Genomic DNA, 21,452 nt, shown 5'->3' with positions numbered 1-21,452 from the left:
ACCACGACTGTAGGTGCTGTATTCAAGAATCTTATTTATATACTGAAAACCATCACACTTTATTATGTTCATGATGCAGATCTATCTAGTTGAAGTAAAACCAAAACATAAAAGTCCAAATTAGTGTAAGCTGCTCTCATTCACAGAGTTCATAAGAAATGTAATGATTTATTTCATGAGGTAGAAATAAATAATACACAAGAAGAGTTGTGTACGATATTTTAAATATTAAAATGTGTGTTTCAATTTAAATGTTTAGAGGCTGAATATTTTTGATTGTAATGGAAGTGTATTTTTTTTACCCTCTGATGCAGGTACATAGAGGTCTGGATCAAAAATTAAAAATAGCATATTCATAATTTGTCATTTTTACCTCCTGAAAGTGGGCCCTAAAACCACCGGTAAAGAACATCATATTCCTAGAAATATCTTTCCACATGTTCTGTGAAAAGAAGTAACTATTACCCCTCATATCTCCTGGGCTCAGCTGATGTGGCCTGCACAACTTCATGTCCTTCTGATAATTTTTGCTGAAGACACCTATTCGTTTACTCTTTATCATAAGGATGTAGTTTCCTGCACAAAATATGGTCCAAAAGTGGCCTAAAAATAAGGGGTTTTCTGGTCTAAAGGGCCAAAAATGGGAGGGAACCCCAAAAAATGTGATATCTCACAAAACTAGACATCAAGACAAGTTGAACGGTGTATCATATTTAGGGGTTTTTATTATATTGGTGAGTCAGGAGGCAAAAAAAAAAAAAACTGAAGTGATTTCCAAGCATTCATCAGCAATACTTATGAACACAAAAATGAGATAAAGACAATCTGAACAGCTGGAGGTTGCAGTCTGAGCCAGCTAAGGACAAATTTGATTGGGTTAGCAGCAGAGTTCAAAACTAGAACTTTACCATTATTGCTACCTAAACTATCTTCATTTAGCCTACTTACCTCCTTTCCGTTGCATCGGTTTCTCCTTTCCCTGCATCCCCAAAATTGTATTGAGTGGGTTTCATAATTAGATTGACAACCTTCTCCAACTCCATTTGCAATGATGTCCCGTCACTTCTGTCATTACATTTCCTCTTTTGCACACCATCTGATCTGACTGGCTTATGTGAATGCAAGAAAAAAGCAAAATGTGGCTCCATGTGAATAGTCCACATGCTGATATTTCACTGATATGGGCTTCCTTTGAGTGGATGATATTTGATTTTTATCAAGTTACACCACCTCATTTGTCCATTCTATATGCCGTATGGATTTAAAATATCATAAGTCACCCTTGGTTCCATTCAGGGTTGCCAACCTTACATTTGTAGTTTTACTGACATGGCTAATTGTTTGATATATATATAAATATGTCTGACATGCCATATTTTTTACTGACTCTGTATCTGGATATTAAGAAAGTCTAAAATATGTACTTACTCTATGGTGTGGAGCTGCCTGCTTGGCATTTATGATCATACATGGTCACATTTATAGCATCAGTTGAGTGGACATAAATCTTTGGACATCAGTTGCCTCATTTACAGCAGGTACTTCAGATATACACTCCTACAGTAGCTGCTTCTCACTGTAACTCTGGCTAAGTCCTCCTTGTACCCGTGTCCATCACAGACTCTCAAAGTCACCAATTAAAAAAAAAATTTAAATTAAGTAAATGAAGAATTAAATCAGTACAGTACATAAATAAGTATGCCTCAAAACATATTTCATGATATATTTAACTATTTATGCTCATATTATTTATTGTCTCATTTTTCTATGCATTTATTTGCCTATATAATTATGTATTATTGTTATTTGTTTATTTAAATTTGTCTGAAATATTCCTCCATAATTGTGGAGCAACCAGTGAGTAAAATTCCTCCTGGAGATGGCCGATTTCATGTATTGCCTGTCCAAACAAACAGGAAAAGTGAGTTTTAAGAATGTATAGAACAAAAGACTTAAAAAAACATCCTAAACAGGAAATAAAACATTTTTATTGAACATTTGTGTATAGTAAGTTATATAACAACAATCAGGAAACTCCACAGTATGAATCACTACACAAAGTGAAACAAAATTGGAAAACACCTCATCAAAAATGAAGGTATACACAGCTATATAATTGTCGGCTCGCAATGTACCAAGCCGTATGGCAGGAAGAAACACCCCTACGTTTCTACAAGATTACAGAGAAAATCTCCACACACAAAATACTCAAGCAGGCAGTTAATATACACAAAGGCAACTAGGATCTTCCTACAGCATCAGATTCTAATACTTTACACAGCTTTGTCAAAAAGATAAGTGTGGCTTTCATGTATTTTGTGAGGGGAATGTGTTGGAGGTGGGGGTGGTGTGAGGATGAAATGCCTTGGTCACACAGCAAGTACAGGAGGGGGTCACTGTGAAGAAATCTGGCAGGTCTGGGTGATGGCTAAGAAAACATTGCACTACATTGCAGATTAATGGCTTTTCACAAGGTGCGCTTGACACCCTGCTGTCGGATCTTGCAAAATGCAATGCTTTCCCAAAAATGTACTGATATGATTTTTTTAAATTATATTATATACAATATGATGAAAATGATATATGCATTATAGGAATTATATGCCACAAGGTGAAAGCTGATGTTACTTGTAATCATTTAATTTCTTTGAAACACAAATGGTATCCCTTGTCCTAGGTGCCTAAACAATATTTAAATATTAGTGCTTTAAAATAATCTTGATTCACAATAGAAACAATAACCCCCCTCCCATTTAATGGGGAAAGTTTTATCATTTTTTATTTATACTATGCATTTTATATATATATATATATATATATATATATATATATATACACATATATATATATATATATATATATATATATATATATATATATATATTAGAAACAACATAACAGAACATACAACAAATACACTTGGGTTCTTAAACTTTTTACAAGTTACTCAAAATCATAATCATTGTAAAGTGATCTGCATTTATTGCAACAGCTAAACAAGCAGTCTGTAATCTGATTAACACAAAAAAGCCACAATTCAGGTATACATTCAAGGAGCAGTTTTTCTTCACTCGGATTAAGAAAGATGCGTCAACTATACCGATAAGAACATACGATAACACAGACGGTCATACGACTCTCGTTTTGCCAAGAAAAGCAACATTTTGTGCTTACAGGCGACTCTCAAAAAGTAATTCCTGAATGTGTTTCTCTTAGATCTGCATTCAAGGAAGGAAAAGGGGAAACACAAGTGTTCAGCTCTTTGTAAATAGGAGCTACGTGTGCTGTGTTCTAACCATTGCTTTGAAAATAAAAAAAAATGTTAATCAGTAATAAAGAAGAAATGTCATACTTGGGCACCACAGCCCACATAACACTATGTAATGAACATACATAATATTGCACAGTGCTCAACAAAACGCTGTGTGATTTGACCCGCTCTAGTTTAAGCCTGTATTTCTTCTGCATAGCCCTTTCAGTTCTTGATTGGTCCAGGGTTATTAGAACTGTTTGTGCTATGCTCGCTCTCTCGGCAGTGCAGCAGAAGGGAATGGCAGTTTTTCTTCTTCTTTTTTTTTTTTTATACAATATCACTTCTACAGAATAAATTGGTCGCTATCCACTGAGTAATCTACATTTCTAAGCACACACGGCAGTCACAGTGATACACAAAGCGGTCCTTGGAGACTCTTATGGAATGACTAATAGCTTCAGAATAGTGCCATTTACTACATAATAACATTGAAAACATTTAGAAACTCCTCCTGAAGCAAACATCTAGTATTCACAAGAGGTTCCTCAAAGAGGTAAGACAATTTGTGTTAATTCACTTGAACTTTTCACTTAGTGTTCCTCTTGTTAACCCGTAGTAAAGGACAAATTAAATCTTCACTGTTTTTTTGTTTAATCTTGACTAAAGCAGACCATTAACTTTTACGGTTTTTGATATATTTAAAAAGACTGCTGTTGAGCCTACTTCAAAATTTATTATGTTTCATATTGAGATTAATGTTTCACCTATATTTATATATATACACACATCCAAAGTTTAAATAAATAGATACACACTATATTTGTTCTGTAATGTATGTATCAATGTGTATACAGTATATATATTTAGATAGATAGATAGATAGATAGACAGACAGATAGATATGAGCAACACTAAATAGGAAATAGATACAAAATTCTCTCTGTTCCTATATATATACTCATACAGATTCATACTGTACATACACATGCACAGAAGTGAACCAAAAATAATATCTCAAGATATTGTTGTTAACTTGATAATAAAGAAACGTCTGCAGTCTTTGCATGGAAATGTAGAAGAGTAATGTATTTTCTCTGTACCTTTTCATTATCACTGGTATCTATTATATGTACACATCAGTCAGTGAATCAGCAGAGATAATTTTTTGTCTTGCAGTGCATTGTGAGAATATGTGAAAAGCATTGCCTATGCTGGAAAAACTGAGACATAAAGAATCATCCCAGTCAGATGTGTTTGAACAAGAAACTCAGCATTAATGGACTGTAGTTATGTTTGCTCCATTATGGAGCCTATGATGGAGTTTGTGGTTAAAGGTGCAATATGACATATGGATTGAATGGCTTTGGGGTTTCTCTTAATTTATTAGGGAAAAATATACGTTATTTGCTTGTCAAGTCATAGCATACAATAGTCTGGAATGGTTCCATTATTTTTGGACATTCAGTGCAGTGTATATAATGTGTGTGTGAATATATATAATATATAATATATGTTTATGTGTGTGTATGTATATGCATGTATTTTTATCAATACATGCGCATAGATACACACAGATCAAGAAATAGTTTCCTTTCTTTTTCAGTAAATAATTGTTCTAACGAGACACTGGTGGCAAACATTCTTCATTTTTGGTGAAACAATGTGAGAAACTGTTTTTTTGTTTCAGGGAGACTTAGTCAAATACCATGTAGAAATTCACGTTATATAACTGCAAACTATTTTTGTCATGGTTTTGTTTCTTTACATGCTGGGCGAAGACAAATGTGCACACTGTATTATCTTGTATACGGTGGATTTGCAGTAGAATAAAGCCGAGTAAACACGGCGGGCAGCAATGCTGCTGTATGAGGGCAGTGATGTACTGTATATTGGCTGCTAACCTCAGCACAACTTTGAACGGTAAAACAAGTGCTATCAGCAAAAATTGTTCAAAGAAAAGAGATTCACACACAAGGTTACTGGTATTACCTCCCTGAAAATGGCAGTGTTTAAAAATGATCATCTTTAGGTTTTTTTGATCATTACCTTTTTATACAAACAAATTAACAGTTTGTACTTTTCTTTCCTCTTGAGCAAGAAGTAAACTTTTGTCGTTTCGCATTTTTTTCATTGGTTGAAGGCAAAGGAATTAATATAAAAAGACCCCCATTTGAAATGCAACTCCCCATCCCTTTGTCAAGGTAATTAGCAAAAGATTGTTAAAAAAATCATGCAATTACTAAAAAAACACCCAGACAACTTTATCTAAAAATATTGATTGTAAAGCTAGTGTGGAGATTCCACCCCCTACCCCAGAGAGTTAACCCTATTCCATACGCTAGCACATCTACCATTAATGCGATAGTTACTATACATTTAACATCATAAAAGAGGCAATGGCTATCATCTCTTTTCTTTTTGCAAGAGGATTAGTTGCAGGGTTTGATCATACTGACTAATAAAAAGAACTGAGACCATGGAAATAAAAGTCTGTCTTAAATGAGGACCAATGGCAGACAAAGTAACCAGCTGGTCCAGGAGTGGAACAATACCCAAAAAAAAGTTTTAGAGTTTTTTGAATGAAAAATATTGTATAAAAAGTCCTAAGAAACCCTGTGCTTATATGATTTCTAGCTCGTGTGGGTGTGTGTGCGTGTGCGTGTGTGTGGGTGGGTGTGTGTGTGGGTGTGTGTGGGTGGGTGGATGGTATGTGAGTAACCATAGTAGTTAATGGCCTTTACTTGTTTTCTGTTTTTAATGATGGTTCAGTAAGTAAACATACAGACTGGCTCTGTCCTTTACACTAGTGTCTCGCAGGTTGGAATTTTAACTGGAATGCAGTAGGATAGAATTTTAAATTCTATAATATACAATATCAGCTTTCCTATATCTCAGTCCATTTACATAGTTTAAAATAGAACATCTTATTAAAAACATCAAGTTATACACAAATTAGGAAACGCTAAACAACATACAAACACAAAGACTAAAAATCATTTGTCAGCATACTGCTATGTACAACTGTGTGATACAATAAACAAATTCAGTCATGCTCTATCTACACAGATCATATTGCTTAAAAGAAGGGGAGATTTGGGAGAAATGTTCAAGAGAACTCAAAAGTACTGATGCGGATTCAATGGGCTCACACATCTGCAAAAAAGGAACTAAACTCTGAAGGAGAAAAACAAAACACTATTCATTTTCCTTTTTTGAAAAGGGGCAGGGGAGCGTAAGAACCAAAGAAGAAAAAACATGGCAAAAGATGGAAGTGAATGGACCCATACTACTGAGGTATTTACACATACGTTCTAAAGAGCACTACATGGGTTCAGTATCGAAAGGCTTCTCTTTATTTTTTCGGTGCAAGCATTGCGTCTACTTCTTCTTCTGGCTTTAGAACATGCCACTGTGCGATGGGTCTTCGTGGGTTGGCCAACATGTCTGACCAATGCCGCAGCTCCGTGCCAGTGCTGTTGTAACCTACAAAGACTTTGCCGATGGCATCATTCTTGCCTATCTTGTCATAGTCCAGAACAGTCACAACAACTTGCACTTTCTGTGAATACAAAAAAGCAGATAGAATTGTAATTATTTATTTTAAGTACAGTACCTATTGCCTGTATCAGCTTATCTAGCCCAGGGTTGCAGTGGCTGGGTGCAATCTTGACAGGGCCATGGAAAATGACAGGGCTAACCCAGGATTGTGCACCATTCCATCACAGAGCACCCTTACACACACAGTTCCCCTAACCTGCTTTGGAAGGTGGGAGGGAGTTCCTTTAATTTTACAGTATCTACATTACTATTGCAATTGTTACCCTATACAGTTAGCACACAAGCAGTTAAAGTGTCTCGGCCACAGCATTGCTACTGTGAGCAGCAGGTGGTAAGTGGAACAGTTGAGGAGCTGTCACAGAGTAGTAGTCAGATGTTTACTTTATGAGAAATACAAATGAAAGAACATTTTTTGTTTCTGTGGTTTGACATACTAAAGTGTTAGTCATGAATACAATGCGAATGGAGAGACTGTTTTGAACAAAGTGACTCACAAGCTTCCATTCATCCATAACCTAAGTGCATTCATGTCATACAGTATATTGTCACAACTGTCAAAAAAACCCTAGTGCAAGTACATGATTAAAATGTCCAAAAACGTTTATTTATGAACTAAAGCATGCAACTGCAACACATTCCTACAAAAACAACAATGAATTTCAATTAACAACTTAGCCAATTCTATAACTGCTTTTAAAACAGGTAGTTTTGTAGAACCTTTGAAAGACTGCCAATAATGATATTGTGTGAGGAATGCAATATATTTTAGCAAAAAAGAGAAATAGTCGTGTTTTCTATATAAAGAGAATAGTGTGATTAGTGTGCACAATCCATAAATATATACAAGTTTTGGTACAAACATCTACCAGTTCTGAATTTGATGTTCTCAGATCTTCAGATGCTTTTCATTGCATGAATTAACAATTTTTTGCAAAATAAAATTGACATCAATTCATTCTTTTTCCAGAAAATGCTCAACTACAGTAATCAGTTCAGTTACGTTTAGTACAGTTGTCATAAACTCCAGAGCAGTAAAGTGCTTATAAAACAACCAAAACACAGAAAAGACACTGAATTACAAATCAAAAAGCGTTCCGTGTGAGCTTGTGATAGGAGTAGAGTTCAGTAATGTGACAGATAATAGGAAGAAGTTGTCTCACATTCTGGAGGTTTGTGCTTTTATGCAATAACGAAAACCAGGATGACTGAGCTCCTTATGATTCTAAAGGCCCGTTAATGAATACCCAGGGGGAGCTGGGTGGTCTTTTGGTCTTGGATTTTTTTTTTCTCCAGCATCACACCCCTGGAGTTTTTAAAAGTTTTTTCTGCCATCTCTTAAAATGAATGAAATGAAACAAGGAATCTGATTTTTCTACTACCTGTATAATTATGTTAGGTAAAATGAATGCTAATTTATTCTTATCTAATAATATTGATATGTCATTTGCTCATTCCTTTTTTTATCCATTTCTTATTTGTTCTTCATTTCTTGTTATTTTCATCATTTTCTAAAGCCCTTTGAGCTACATCCTTTATATGAAAATGTTCTATAGAAATAAATGTTCTTGTTGTTACTGTAGAGGAAGAAATGTAAAAATAACAGAGATAAAGGGAAGGTGTACTCCCCTGATGGACTGTCAAACCACACTGTAATACCACATGTTAGTATACATGCAAAGTGTGTCCAGAACAGTTGGGGACAGGCCCATTTTTTATTTTCTGTGCATTCTTTCTTTTTAAAGTTACATCCGGTTAAATCATTAATAATGAAGGAACTTAAAGCTGCTAACCACATTGATGTGGTCAGGTGTGTGGTCCCCACTCTGTTTCTTAAAGCCAAGGCTTAGCTCTTTGGTTAGTTATGCAGAAAGGGAGTGGATTTTCTCAAGGCTTCGCTCTACCATGTTCCAGTAGCCTCTTTTATCATTAGCAGTGATTTGGCCAATGACAGTAGTGTCATCAACATATTTGTAGATGGTATTGGAGGTATACTTGGACACACAACTATAGTTAAGCAAAGATAATAGCATGGGGCTAAGCCCAAATCCCTGAGGGACATTGGTGGTGATAATCCGTGTCGAAGAATGCCATTTCAAATACTCTTACAACCTATGTGGTTCCAGTCACAAAATCCCAAATCCATGTACTTTAAAAAGGTTTTAATGCCCAGGTCATTCAAATTACTGACTTAAGTCTGGAAGAAACTACTGTATTAAATAATAATGGAATCAGAAATAATACTAACCAACAGTTTGTTTATTTGGTTTAAGCATAACTGCAGATAATACTGGAGGAGCATGTCTGAGATTTTGTACAATTCTATTACATTACAATGACAATTCACTTTATTTCAAACATTATATCCTCACACATGCAGTCTTAGAGTTCTTTATAATTTCCAGTGCCTTTCGCAATGGTGATAATGTGTTAGACCATGACGTGTTTTTATCCTAAATAAAGTTAGAAGTCAATCATCACATCTTGCCTGAAGAAGGGGCCTGACTTGCCTCAAAAGCTTGCATATTGTAATCGTTCTAGTTGGCCAATAAAAGGAGTCATTTTGCTTGACTTCTCACCACATTCATAATGGCTAACACGGTACAATACCCTAGTACTATCTTAAATAAATAAACATTATTTTCTTAGGAACATAAAGAGTTATGTGGGTTATAAAAACAATGAGTAGCTCATCATCATTACAATGTTTGTCAGTATAGCAACATATGAAAGGAAATATTTTCAAATATCTCTACATCTGTACACTGTAAGTCCAGAAACACCTGAAACACACAAGTGTAATTGTGTTTATTTGTTTAAAGCAGGTGGCATGAATGTGTGCCTATATAATATACCTGTGTATTTATTTGGCAGGTAATGTCTGATGTCTTCTGGCAGCCGATTTCATTTCTTCTCAATACCGAGGTGATGCACATGAGCATGTGTCTTTGGCAGCAAAATAAATTGTAATTCCTAATCCACCATGTTTGTACTGACTGGTATTGCTTGTTCAAGCTAGCGAAAAATAGTGTTATTATTAAAACGAACACTGCCATCTGGCATTAATGGCTTCTGTATTGTTCACAATTTGTTCTTGTACTCTGTATTTCATGCCTCAATGCGGTAATATCATGACACTCATACACACGATGCTATAATCATTTATCATTTCACAATTTTATGTGCCATAATATTTCTTTTATCAATTATTAAATTAGTAGTATGCAATTATTTGTTTACTGAGAATTAACTTTCAACATTAGCAAAATTAGATAGCGAAGACATATAAATGGCTAAAAAGAGATAATAATGCGCAAGACTATTTCCTCATTAAAGTAACAGTGAAGATTATATGGGGTGGGGGGGGGGTGATAATTTCAACAATAACACGCACCGTTTAAAAATATGTAGTTTAAAATTAAAACTGAGCCTTTTTCCAGCCTGATGGCATCATTCTATTTCTTAATCTCTAAATAAAGTTCTCATTTAATTAGCAATATTTTACACAATAATTATCTAAAATGTCTTAGTAGTTAGCACAGTAGACACATTTTCTCCTTTGTCATGTGGGTTAGAATGAAAGTTTTCTCCCAAATTTCCTTTGAAACCTGGCCTGGTAACTACTGTATTTATGTACTGAGCATGCACTTTCCCTGTGTATTCATGTGCATCTTTCTTCAGGTACTTGAAGTTCAATCCCACATCCCACATATGTGCTTGTTAAATCAAATGGAGTCTCTATAAGCTGGTCATATCAGAGTGTGGGTATTGCATGAACCCATAGGACTGGTGCCCTGTTCATGGTTGGTTCTTGTTTAACACCTGATGATGTTGGGATAAGCTTTGGCTACGCCAACCTTTAATTAGAATAAGAGGCTTTGAAAATTGTTTCCAAGTGAAATACATATATCAGTCTTCATTTAATGCACAGTCTGCATTAACTTTGTTCTAAAGTGTAATTAGAACTGTGATAGTCTTTATTTTGAAATTAGATATAAAATAAAAGTTGACAGATTGGAAACAATTTAATGACACTGGCATGATTTGTTATTTATTCTTTTATTCTAATTGTTTAAAATAATATTAAAATATTTGTAAGCAGGGAACTGTGTTTTTTTAGAATACTACATTGCCTTAATCTAATGAGTGGAAACAAATTATTAACAATATATTTTTTTTCTTAATGCCCATTGCAAACATATCACTCCCATTTTAGATTAGATGGATTATCAGAAAGTTCTATTTTTTTTTAAAGAAAATATATTTGACTAATAATCTTTATAACCAAATCAAATGATAAGAATAACAAATCATTCATATTTATAATTTGCTCTAGACAGCTAGTCATTCAACAGAATATTGAAGTAGTAGACCATATATCAGAATACAGCTGGGCGAGTAAATTAGTTAGCTAGAACATTGGATTAGATTTCGATCTGTGACAAAGAAGAGGACCACACCATTCATTCACTGAAATTTAGCCTATGATTGCATTAGGTAGATCCATTTAGTCTTCATTACTGAGGAGAATGATGAAACAGAGAGAGTTTGTTTGCCAAGTATCATTTATATGGAATAAAAACAAATGAAAGGTCTCACTGCCATGATCAAGAGGCATATAGAAAATGAAAAAAAAATTTGAGATGCTTATAGCAGTGATAGGGAGACCCTGCTAATGAAAACCATGAAAACAAAGGAAATCATGTTTGACTTCAGGAAAAGCAGTGTAGACCTGGGGCCTGATGTATAACGCCGTGCGTGGAACTCACACTATAACATGGCGTAAGCACAAAAGCGGGAATGTGCGTATGCACCGTTTATACTTGAGGCCCCTGGTCTCCCTCCATGTCAATGGGGTTTGTGTGGAGACGGTCTCAGCCTTCACATTCTTGGGTACCTTCATCTCTGCTGAGCTGTTTTGGACTACTTAGGAAGAATAATCTCGATCAAAAGCTGCTGGTGAACTTTTACCGCTCCTCCACTGAGAGTGTGCTGACATAGTATATCGCAGTGTGGTACAGAAACTGCACTGCAGCAGACAGGATGGGGGCTCTAGCATGTCATCAATGTGGTGCTAAAGATTGTTGGCTGCTCTCTGCCCTCCCTGCAAGACTTGTATGCTGATCACTGCTTTGGCAGGGCAAAAAACATTTTGAAGGACCCCTCACATCGTGGTTATCATCTGTTTGACCTGTTGCTCTCTTCTAGGTGCTACAGGTTCATCAAATCAAGGACAAACAGACTCAAGGACAGTTTCTTTAATGGAACCATGTCTACACTGAATCGCAACATGCAGTGAGCATATTTCTCTCTGTCTCTGTCCCTCTCCCTCCCTTCTCTCACTCACCTTTTATTTGGATGTTCAATAATCCTCAAAGTTTTAATCACAGTCTAGTGCAATATTGCTCTATTTTGTTCTATGTGAAATATTTTTCATTATTAGTATTCTTTGTGTAACATTCATACCATTGGTAATTCATTGTGCAATACCTGCATGATCATTAATATTTCTTGTTTAGTAATACCACATTGGTTGCTTAGGAATAAGGCATTGGTACCTATTAATTAGTATCTTTTATATTCTTTTTATTTAGTAGTTTGATATGTAGTACTTTATAGTTACTGTATAAATGATTTTTTTTTCAGTGCATCTGCTCTCTAATTTTGTTATACATGGTATAATGACAATATAGGCTTCTAATTCTAAAAGAAAACACAGAAGACAGCATGTGATGTAAAAGCTCTGATGGGTCTTATAACAAATATAGAAAAGAAAGCTACATGGCACAACTACGTAAAACTTGTAAGATCTTGCTTCACCCCATTATTCAGTGCAGTCGACATGCACATCTTCCAGCTATAATTAACTAATATTAGGTAAAGACAACAGTATATTGAAAAATGAAAAAAGAATGTGGATTTAAAATATGCAAAGCAAGTGCACATGCAGTGATGTAAAAGATGTTTGGAGTTCCAGGCTTTGTTTAGACAAAACGTAAATTATTCTTGTTCCATCACATGTCTACTGTTTAGGAATTCACTGTAAAGAACATGCCTTATTTTAATTATTGAACAATTAAACATTTTTTTAAACAGCTCTTATTGAGCATTTTTGTCTGTAATATCAGATATTTACAATTTCGTCAGAGTGTATTACAATTTTATATTTTAAAAAACAGTTCAATAATGGTTTAAATTGGCAAACCATCCACAAGGCAAAGAATGACATTTAGGTACAGTGCCACTTGATCGATAGAGTGGAACAGATCAGGATGTACTAGACTCTTGGGATGTGGAATATTTTGTAACTGCTCTGTAAACCAGAGCTCATGAAGAAGGTTGAAATATATTGGTTAGATATAGTCAGTCTCACCTCTCTATACATGGTTGGCGTTGAACCCAGACTCTTTGATCAAGGGTGATCACTCTTTTTATCTCCAGAGTTTTCCCACAGTTAAAGGGCTTGGAAGAGTATGGAAATGACACACCCTTTCTGGCCAAGTGATGCACAGCTGAAATATGTTCCAGTGGATGAAAGGGTCACCTCAGTGCGACTTCGATAAGCACACTTTCTGAGACACTAGAGTACCATCTACTGACTCTACAGTATCTTGGAGGGCATGATGGGGAAGAACAGCTTCCTTGATCTAAATCAGAACAGTGAATTGCTATTTGACTTGTTCCATTAATTATGGATTATCCACAATAAATACAATTTTTCAACAAAAGGAGGCTCATAACTGAGGCCTATATTTTCTGGATGCTGAGCTGTCAACTGGTGATGACTTGATGGTAAACTGGCTTAGACAGATGTAGTATCCACAGAACAGACCGGGAAGACCCAAACGGGCATTAATGGCATGCTAGGAGCAACTTTTGGATTCTTCTGTTCAAAATTAGTTCAACTCTGGCCTTCTTCTGCATCTTGGAAGAAATATGACACACAGAGTCTGAATGGACCCCACTGAAGATATCAGTAGTGAAGGCAGCACAGTTCAGTGTCCAAGAACACAAATTTGAGCCCTGGTAAGGTCACAGTATACTGCATGTAGAGTTTAAAGTATATGTCCCTCCATGGAAGGTTTCTTTTGTTTCCTCCCACATGCCAAAAATGTACATTGTAGGTTTGCAAGTGAATTTAAATTGGTTCGGTAGTGGTAAATATGATATATGTGTGTGTGTGCGCGCGTGTGTGTGTGCGTGTACTTGTGCGCGTGTGTGTGTGTGTGCCCAATTCCCTTGCACTTTTACCTGAAGTGGTTGGGATCTCATATTGGACCTATCAATTTGTACAGATATTATGAATGTAGTTCTACCTGATTTTTTATTAATTTGCTTTTTATTTTGTGGCTGTCTTAAATGTAGGACTAGATTAGAGATGGAAGGGCTTTCTATCTTTTAGAAATACTTGCCTATGAGAAATCTCCCAGGGGTAGTCCAGGTTTAGAAATAATACTTGTGTTTCATATGTTTCATTTGCTATTTTGTTTTTACAGAACCCTTACGATTCTGCCATATAAATGTTTTGGTTTTTTTTGTGAAGCAAGAGTATTGATCCAATATAACAGAAAATTCTACAAAAGACAATGTGTGGTCATAGAATAACAATAAATTATCTTGTCTTAATATATTAATGGACATTTCCAAAATGTTCTACCTTTAGGAGAAATCTAATTAAATTGATTTTATTTTACATTTTATTGCACTACTGTACATCCATGATGAAGTATACAATAATGTAATAATACATAAGGCATATTTTGGAAATAAATACTGTGCAAATAGCAGAAAATAATGAAATCATACTTGAAAAAGAAATTCTCGGTCTAATGATTACAAGAAGTAGTGTATTTTTTGTGAGAAACTAAAATCATATTTTTAAAAAATGCATAAATATATAATTTTGTTAAAAATAAAACACTGTAATAAGTCAATAAATATTTTAAATTGTCCTATTGCTATACATAAAGTCAGTCGTGATGGGCGAAAATCTATTTTTTCTAATAAAGCAACCATTACCTGAATTTGCTCAAATGGCACTTCAAAGCTGAATGATTCATTGTAATATGGGTTGAGTGTGTTCTTTTTGATTGTCGTTTTCTTCTTCTTCAGTCTTTTGCCATTCTGCATCAGGTGGATTTTCACATAAGGATCTGTTAAGCAAATGCAGTAAAATGTTACAATTTGTATCTCTGGGCAAATAACCTTTTTTTTTATTTATTCATGTTCAATTTAGATACACAGTATGAGTTATCAGGTTTCCCTTCTCTCTCTCAAGCCAAACTTGGTAGCCACAGGAATATCTGTCTATCTGAATGATGGGGGGTCATCTATAGAAAAATCAAACTAGGTGAGAAATTAGTGAACTGTAATTCCATTATGAACAATAAAAACACATTTCATATGCACCATGTTCCAGTTGCTGATTTTTTTTACCATAACTGACTCTGAGCTAATGGTGTGTTGTGTTGTACTTCATAATAGTTCTATAAATACTGTGACTCAGGTTACACACATACGAATAATAGATGTTAAGACATTCCTGATCTATAGGTTATTTATATTCATACAGTATATTCTTTATAATTGTGTTTTACTTATTTATTGAAGACTTGAACAATAATACCATTCTCAGTCTTACAGAAATGCATTCATGGCAAAAAGTACTACAGACATATCACACGTGTAATGTAAGAGAAGTGACATGCAAATTCCAAAAAGGACCACAGTTATAACACCACCAACTTTAAAAAATGCTTATACCATAACCTGCAGCTTTCTGCATTTCACCATTTTCTATCTATACACATACTGCACCTTGAATTCCAAATTTGAGAGTTTGATCATTAGCTTGTGATAAGGCACCTTATCGTGGTTTATCTTTGAGAATCAATATAAATAACATCATATGTTATTAAGAATGATCTAACCCCTTGTTGATTCTTTGCCAAAACATCCATTTTGATATATGTAAATCAACTGCACTCTTTAATAATTCCTTCCTTTAATTTTCATGCAATATGGTGGACAGTTTCACAAAAGCAGTTAAGTTCCTCCTATGATGTGCTTGCAGTACAACTATCATGGAAAGCAAAGTAGAATCCTGCAAAAAATAGGAAAGGTGTGCTTATCTGTTACTTAGACTTTTTAAGTGTTGTAAGATCTACACAGATATGCAGGCTCTCAAATTTCTTTTTCGCCAGGACCAGATGGCTAGACATTACTCATTTCTACAGTGCCACCTTCCAAAATTTTTTTAGGCTGAGCAACTGGCTTGTTATAAAGTATCCTGCAGAGAAGACGAATGACTGAATCCACACTGGAATCAATTTTGTTAAAGACACTCTCTTTTCTGAGCACAAGAGGGGAAGACAAATGGAATGAAAACCAATCCCCAAGAACAAGTCTAGTCCCTTTATGTGTGAGGAAACTCATTATCAGACCACATGCTCTGACTAACTGATGTTAGCTTCACTTTAAATTTGGAGAGGCATTCTAAGAACTGGAATATTAGATGAGAAAATGTTTTGCAGGAAAGCAGGAAGGTTTCAGTCTTTCTAATAATGTGTACCCCAAACTCCTGTAAACCTCAAATGAAAGGAAACAGTTCAGTATACTTTAAGCTGGAATTTCTTAAACTACCCTGATACAGTGTTACTTGATGTAGCACAATAATGTATGTAATAATGGGGTTAAAATGAAATTAACAATATTTAAATATGTATCTACTGTGTAATAAAATGCTATGGTCTATCCCTCTGAGCAATCTGATTGGTCAGTTTGGCTTTGGTGACACAACGAAAGAGGAAGTAAAAGTGTGAGACACAGGCAAAGAAGTAAAGACGTATGAGTCATACAGATAGAGTGGCCTTTAAAGACGGCAAGTATAATACCAGACAAGAGGCGAGGAAGGTGCCTCTCACATAATGAAAGAGTATAAGACACAGACTTTACAGGAACGCATTCAAGAGAAAGAGTGCTGGTGAAGAGGCGTTCACACACACACATGAAAACACAGGAAAGGCACTGAAGGTACACATAGGGCAAGAGATAGCAAACATTTTTTTATTATTTCATTACCTGTTTGTGACAGATACCGTGGTTAGTACCCGAAATCGGCCAAAGCGGGAAGTGTCTGGCCAAATCGTGAAATGGCCAATGTCGCTGTAAATTGACCTGCCAATGTCCGATCTTTTCCTCAATTTTGGGATTTGGCCAGCCAGTTTGCAAAATGGCATGGGGTGATCGGCCAAAATCGGAAGAAAAAAGACATGAGCAGCGATTTGTTGTGCACTTAGCAGTGCAACTGCATCGAGTGTAGCCTTGGTGGCTCTTGTTCAGAAAGTGGACCCCACTTGGTTGTTTCACAATAGTTAAGATTACGTATATAAGTAGATTTCACATTTCTGTTATCATTTTAGCCCTAAAATAATGACTTAACATTAGGGACCTACTTTATTGATCTTAAGGTTAGTGTTTGGGCGAGGGGAAGGCCATCTCAAGTGGCGTCCGCTTTCTGAACAAGACCCACCTTGAGCAGTTTCTCGTACAGAATGGAAATCTCACTTCTGAATCTGCATCTGAAAGTTTTTAAGCATCTTTGCACCTTGAGCGGACAGTCTTACATCGGCGCATCGAATTTTGGCCTGGGAGTTCTTCGCCACTTCGTGAAATAGCCGGTCAAAATGCGAAACGGCCGGCCAATTCGGGAACTGGCCGAACTTCAGGTTTTGGCCGTAACATATCCATTCCCAGTTATATGTATTAAAATATACTGACTTCTTTCATATATTCACAGTTTTAATTCTTCAAGTAAAAAATGGAAGAGATTTTTAGTTCAATCCACTATTAGAACACAAAGAAAGCCAATGTTTCATATAAATTCCTCTTTTTGAATTTACCTTATTTATCTGACATTGTGGTACCTACATAGGAAAGGGCACTCCTCTCGTGAAAAGGACAGTGATCAGAAGCAGCATGAGAAGATTCAAAAAATGAAACAAAAAGAAAACTTTGGAAAGGTTAATTAATAAAAAAGGAAAAAGGCAAAAAAGTATCAGGAATTTTTTAATCCATAAACTCGGACACTGACTATATAGTACCACCATGTTTGTACTGGTAGCATTGTGACACCATACCACTGGCAGCTACAGTGGCAACTGAAAAAAAAAGTTGAAAAAATTCAAAATTCAAAAACAATGTCATGAAATAATACAAAATAATCAGAAAAATAATCATATGAACATTTATTTATTTATTTTAAATTGTTTACACTCAAGCTATTAAAGTTTAACAAAATGACTGCACTTATATAGCCTTTGGTTTTCATAACTCATTTTTTTTAATAAAATAAATATTTGCTACTATTTCTACTTGTTAGTTCTGAGTTTCGGAATGACCTATTTTGTCCTGATTGCAAATAAATGTTGAAAGCTTTCACATGCTGAACCCAGCAGCTAGAAACATCTCAATATAATTAAGCGGATAAGAAGGAAAGAAATGGAGAATAGCTGTCTTCTGTCAATGATCTTAACCTACTTAGTCCAGCTCTAGGTTTTATAGACCCCAAGGAACCAATCTTTATATTTTGTATTTTTTATATTTTTAGTTACAAGCAACTCCTCAAAGCATTTTATAAATCAAATGAACAGAAATCACATCAGCTATAAATACTATGGGGCACAACTAAAGGAGACTGGGCTCAAATCCCAGCATGGTGATACTTTTGTGGAGAGCGTTCTCTCCATTCACTGTGTGGGTTTTCCCATGAGCACTAAAATTTCCTTCTAATATCCCAGGCATGTGTATGTTAACTTAATTACCAACTCTTAATCAGGCCAGTAAGAATAAAAGTGGATGCGTCGATGAGTGCAATCTGTGATCTACTGGTGTCTTTTCCTTGGTTGATTTTTGCCTTGTGCCCAGTGCTGCTAGCTCTCTGTAGTGCTGTGGTGAATTAGTGGCTGAGCAAATGGTGAAGTATGTTGTGAAAGATCCTGTCAGTATGTCACATGTCACGCACACTCGCACACGTACACCTATGTGCCAAATTGTGTCATTTGCAAACCAAACTGTGGTACTTCATTGAACTTTAGTTGGCATAGTTCATAGGGATTTGTATTGTTGTTATTGGTCATGGATGCAATAGTTGTAAAACATATTTGAGAGGACATTATACATTGTAACATCATCACAGCATTGCATTACAACAAATAACACTATACTGCACAAAAGGGTAGGAAAATATATAACATTGCAGAATGGCTTTGCAAGCAAACATACATTAGGTTGGATGGAGGTGTTTGGTGGTCTTGGGGTACGGAGGCAAAGCCAAACTTGTGACTGACCAGAGTGATTGCAGTAGGAAAGAGGCTATAAACCGTGTGATTCTGGAATGACTGCTAGAGTTTTTGTGACGGTAATAATTGAAACAGACGGTCACCCAAGTGAGTGCAATTTTTAAGCTGATTGCTACAATTTAATCTTATTTTTATAGATAAATTAAGAATCACAGCAACCCTAAAATGGACCCCACAGAAACCTTCCTTTTAATGGCTCTGAATACAGAAATTAATCCTCTTCATCTTTGCCAATTCCCCAACTGCATGAGGAGCCCTTAAAACCTGCTACTTACTGTGCATCATTGCCTTTTTTATTTCATGAAATAAAGAAAAGAAAGAGGAAAGCTAATTATTTCTTAAATGATTTGCTTAGCTATATTTCTGCTTTCAGCTTCTACTCGTGGATGACTGATTCTGATTTAAAACCCTCAGTACACAGTATATTATTATTGTACACCCTACTGCAAGAACAAAATTCTCAATTCTTCAGCCAAGAATTATATCAGCAATAATTTACTCAGATAATGAAATGCATTTAGGCTTTTGACTTTTAGTTTACTTTTTTACTTTGTAGTTAAAAAAATCTGAGCCAAACAAGTAACTTCTGAGAAGTTTTTCAAAGTTGACAACAATATAGAAGTTTAAAACCCCTCAAGGGTGACAATTCCTTTTGCATAATTACATACCCTGGACGGATTAGGGCACTCGACTTTGCTTTGTGCTGCACAACTCAACCGTAGTTTATAATTATCGAAGAACATACATTCTGCTTCTTTATTTTCTCAGCTGCTGAGGAAATCTCAGCAAACCTACGCTTTTAGGATGTATTTCTATCTAAGTGTGTATTTCTAAAATATAAAGCTAATTAGGATGCTTTGTAGAAAACAGCCAACAATGTTGCAAAATGTGGGTTCTGTCTGTCCTATATTTTTTTAACCTACAGTCTGATGTAAGTTTTTATTTGTTCTAAGTACTGTTTACTAAGCCTTTGAAACAAAATGCAAATCTCCCGAGAAAAACTATTTTTTATTAGTATAGCATTTCGGAGGTGGGGTGCTGTGCCGTGCTGCTTTTATCTGAATTGGTATTGAAATAAACACTCCTGTGAAAAACAGCACAGTCTGCTCTATAAAATCTCTGCCTCTAAAAATATTAGCTCATATTAGCCTTAGCTCATATTAGGTAGTCTACTTTGTGTTAAACACAAAAAGGTACAATCTGGTTTGCTGCATTTAACAAGAAAGTTTTCAGATATTTTTGATTTTTTGAAAATGAAATATTTACTCATTATTTTATATAATATCCTGAAGTGTTTTGACAACCACTTTTCAGTTATCTTGTCCATTATATCACAGACTCCTACAGAACTGTGCCATCTTCCCAATCTTCCCAAAGCAGGTATGAAAAGACATTTCCCATAAAACCGAGTGATATGAATGCTGTCTCATAGACTGGCTGGCTGCAGAAGAGTTTTACTGGTCCAAGGCATAAGCTTACTGAGGTCCAGATGATGAGTCAGAGGTTAAAGAGGAACCATAAAGACCAGTGGGGTCTTACTACTTTCTCCATACTCTGATCACTCTGTTTCATAACACACTGCTACTCAATGATAAAACCCAATTCAATGCTCATTTGTCAGACGTAATTTTGCTATAAGCATCCCTTAAGTGAAGTTGGTAAATGAATATTATTAATAAGTAGTCTTATTAGGTCTTCTCCAGAGATTTGATGATTTCTATAATTAAGTATTAAAAATAATTTTTCAAATTCTGTAGGAATTTTTTTTTCCTAATCATTTTAATTTGAAACATGTTTCCAATAAAATGAAGCTGCAGAAGCAAAGACGGTTAAAACGTTCTCTGTAGTAAATATACTGTAGTCTACTGGAAGTCCAAAAAACAGTTGGATATTTCAAAATTGCTTGAAATAAATTTTTAGGTTTTAGATTTTGTCCCATTTTGTGCCGTATATAAATTTTGGGAATTTGTAGGGCTATTTTCAGTAAGAAAAATGGAAGTTGTATTCAGTAAAATGGATGTTCTTATTTATTTAAAATCTACAATTGTTGATGGCATGCGGACACACAAACAAACATCACACTGAAAATTGTAAAGTTGTGTTCAGGGAAGCCTAAAATGTAAATCCTTTAAAATTATTTAGTTTATAAAGAAAGAAATGATGAAGGGTGTATGATGAATATTTTAAGAGTACTGTATGTGAAACAGGTTTAAATCACACACAAACTATTCTTCAACATAACAAAGCAGAGGACACACAGAAGTGAAGACTAAAAGAAGAAAGAG

At 35.2% G+C, this 21,452-nt stretch overlaps 1 protein-coding gene across 8 annotated transcripts in view; it reads right to left on the bottom strand.

Annotated features, from left to right (window-relative positions):
• Nucleotides 1–1,968: 1,968 nt before the first annotated feature.
• The window catches only part of syt1a (synaptotagmin Ia), a 1,226,547-nt gene continuing 1,207,063 nt past the window's right edge, over nucleotides 1,969–21,452 (bottom strand). For all 8 annotated transcript variants that reach the window (XM_028817071.2, XM_028817014.2, XM_028817013.2 and 5 more), the window contains 2 exons: nucleotides 14,828–14,961; nucleotides 1,969–6,812 (listed from right to left, as the gene is read on the bottom strand). In XM_028817071.2, coding sequence (XP_028672904.1) covers nucleotides 6,606–6,812; nucleotides 14,828–14,961 — 341 coding nt within the window. In that variant the 3' untranslated portion in view covers nucleotides 1,969–6,605. The remainder of the gene's footprint in view (nucleotides 6,813–14,827; nucleotides 14,962–21,452) is intronic.

Source organism: Erpetoichthys calabaricus, chromosome 1 (assembly GCF_900747795.2).
Source record: "Erpetoichthys calabaricus chromosome 1, fErpCal1.3, whole genome shotgun sequence".
In the NCBI taxonomy this organism is placed as follows: Eukaryota; Metazoa; Chordata; class Cladistia; order Polypteriformes; family Polypteridae; genus Erpetoichthys; species Erpetoichthys calabaricus.
Note: the sequence above shows the minus strand (reverse complement) of the source record. Positions and strands in the feature narration are given on the sequence as shown.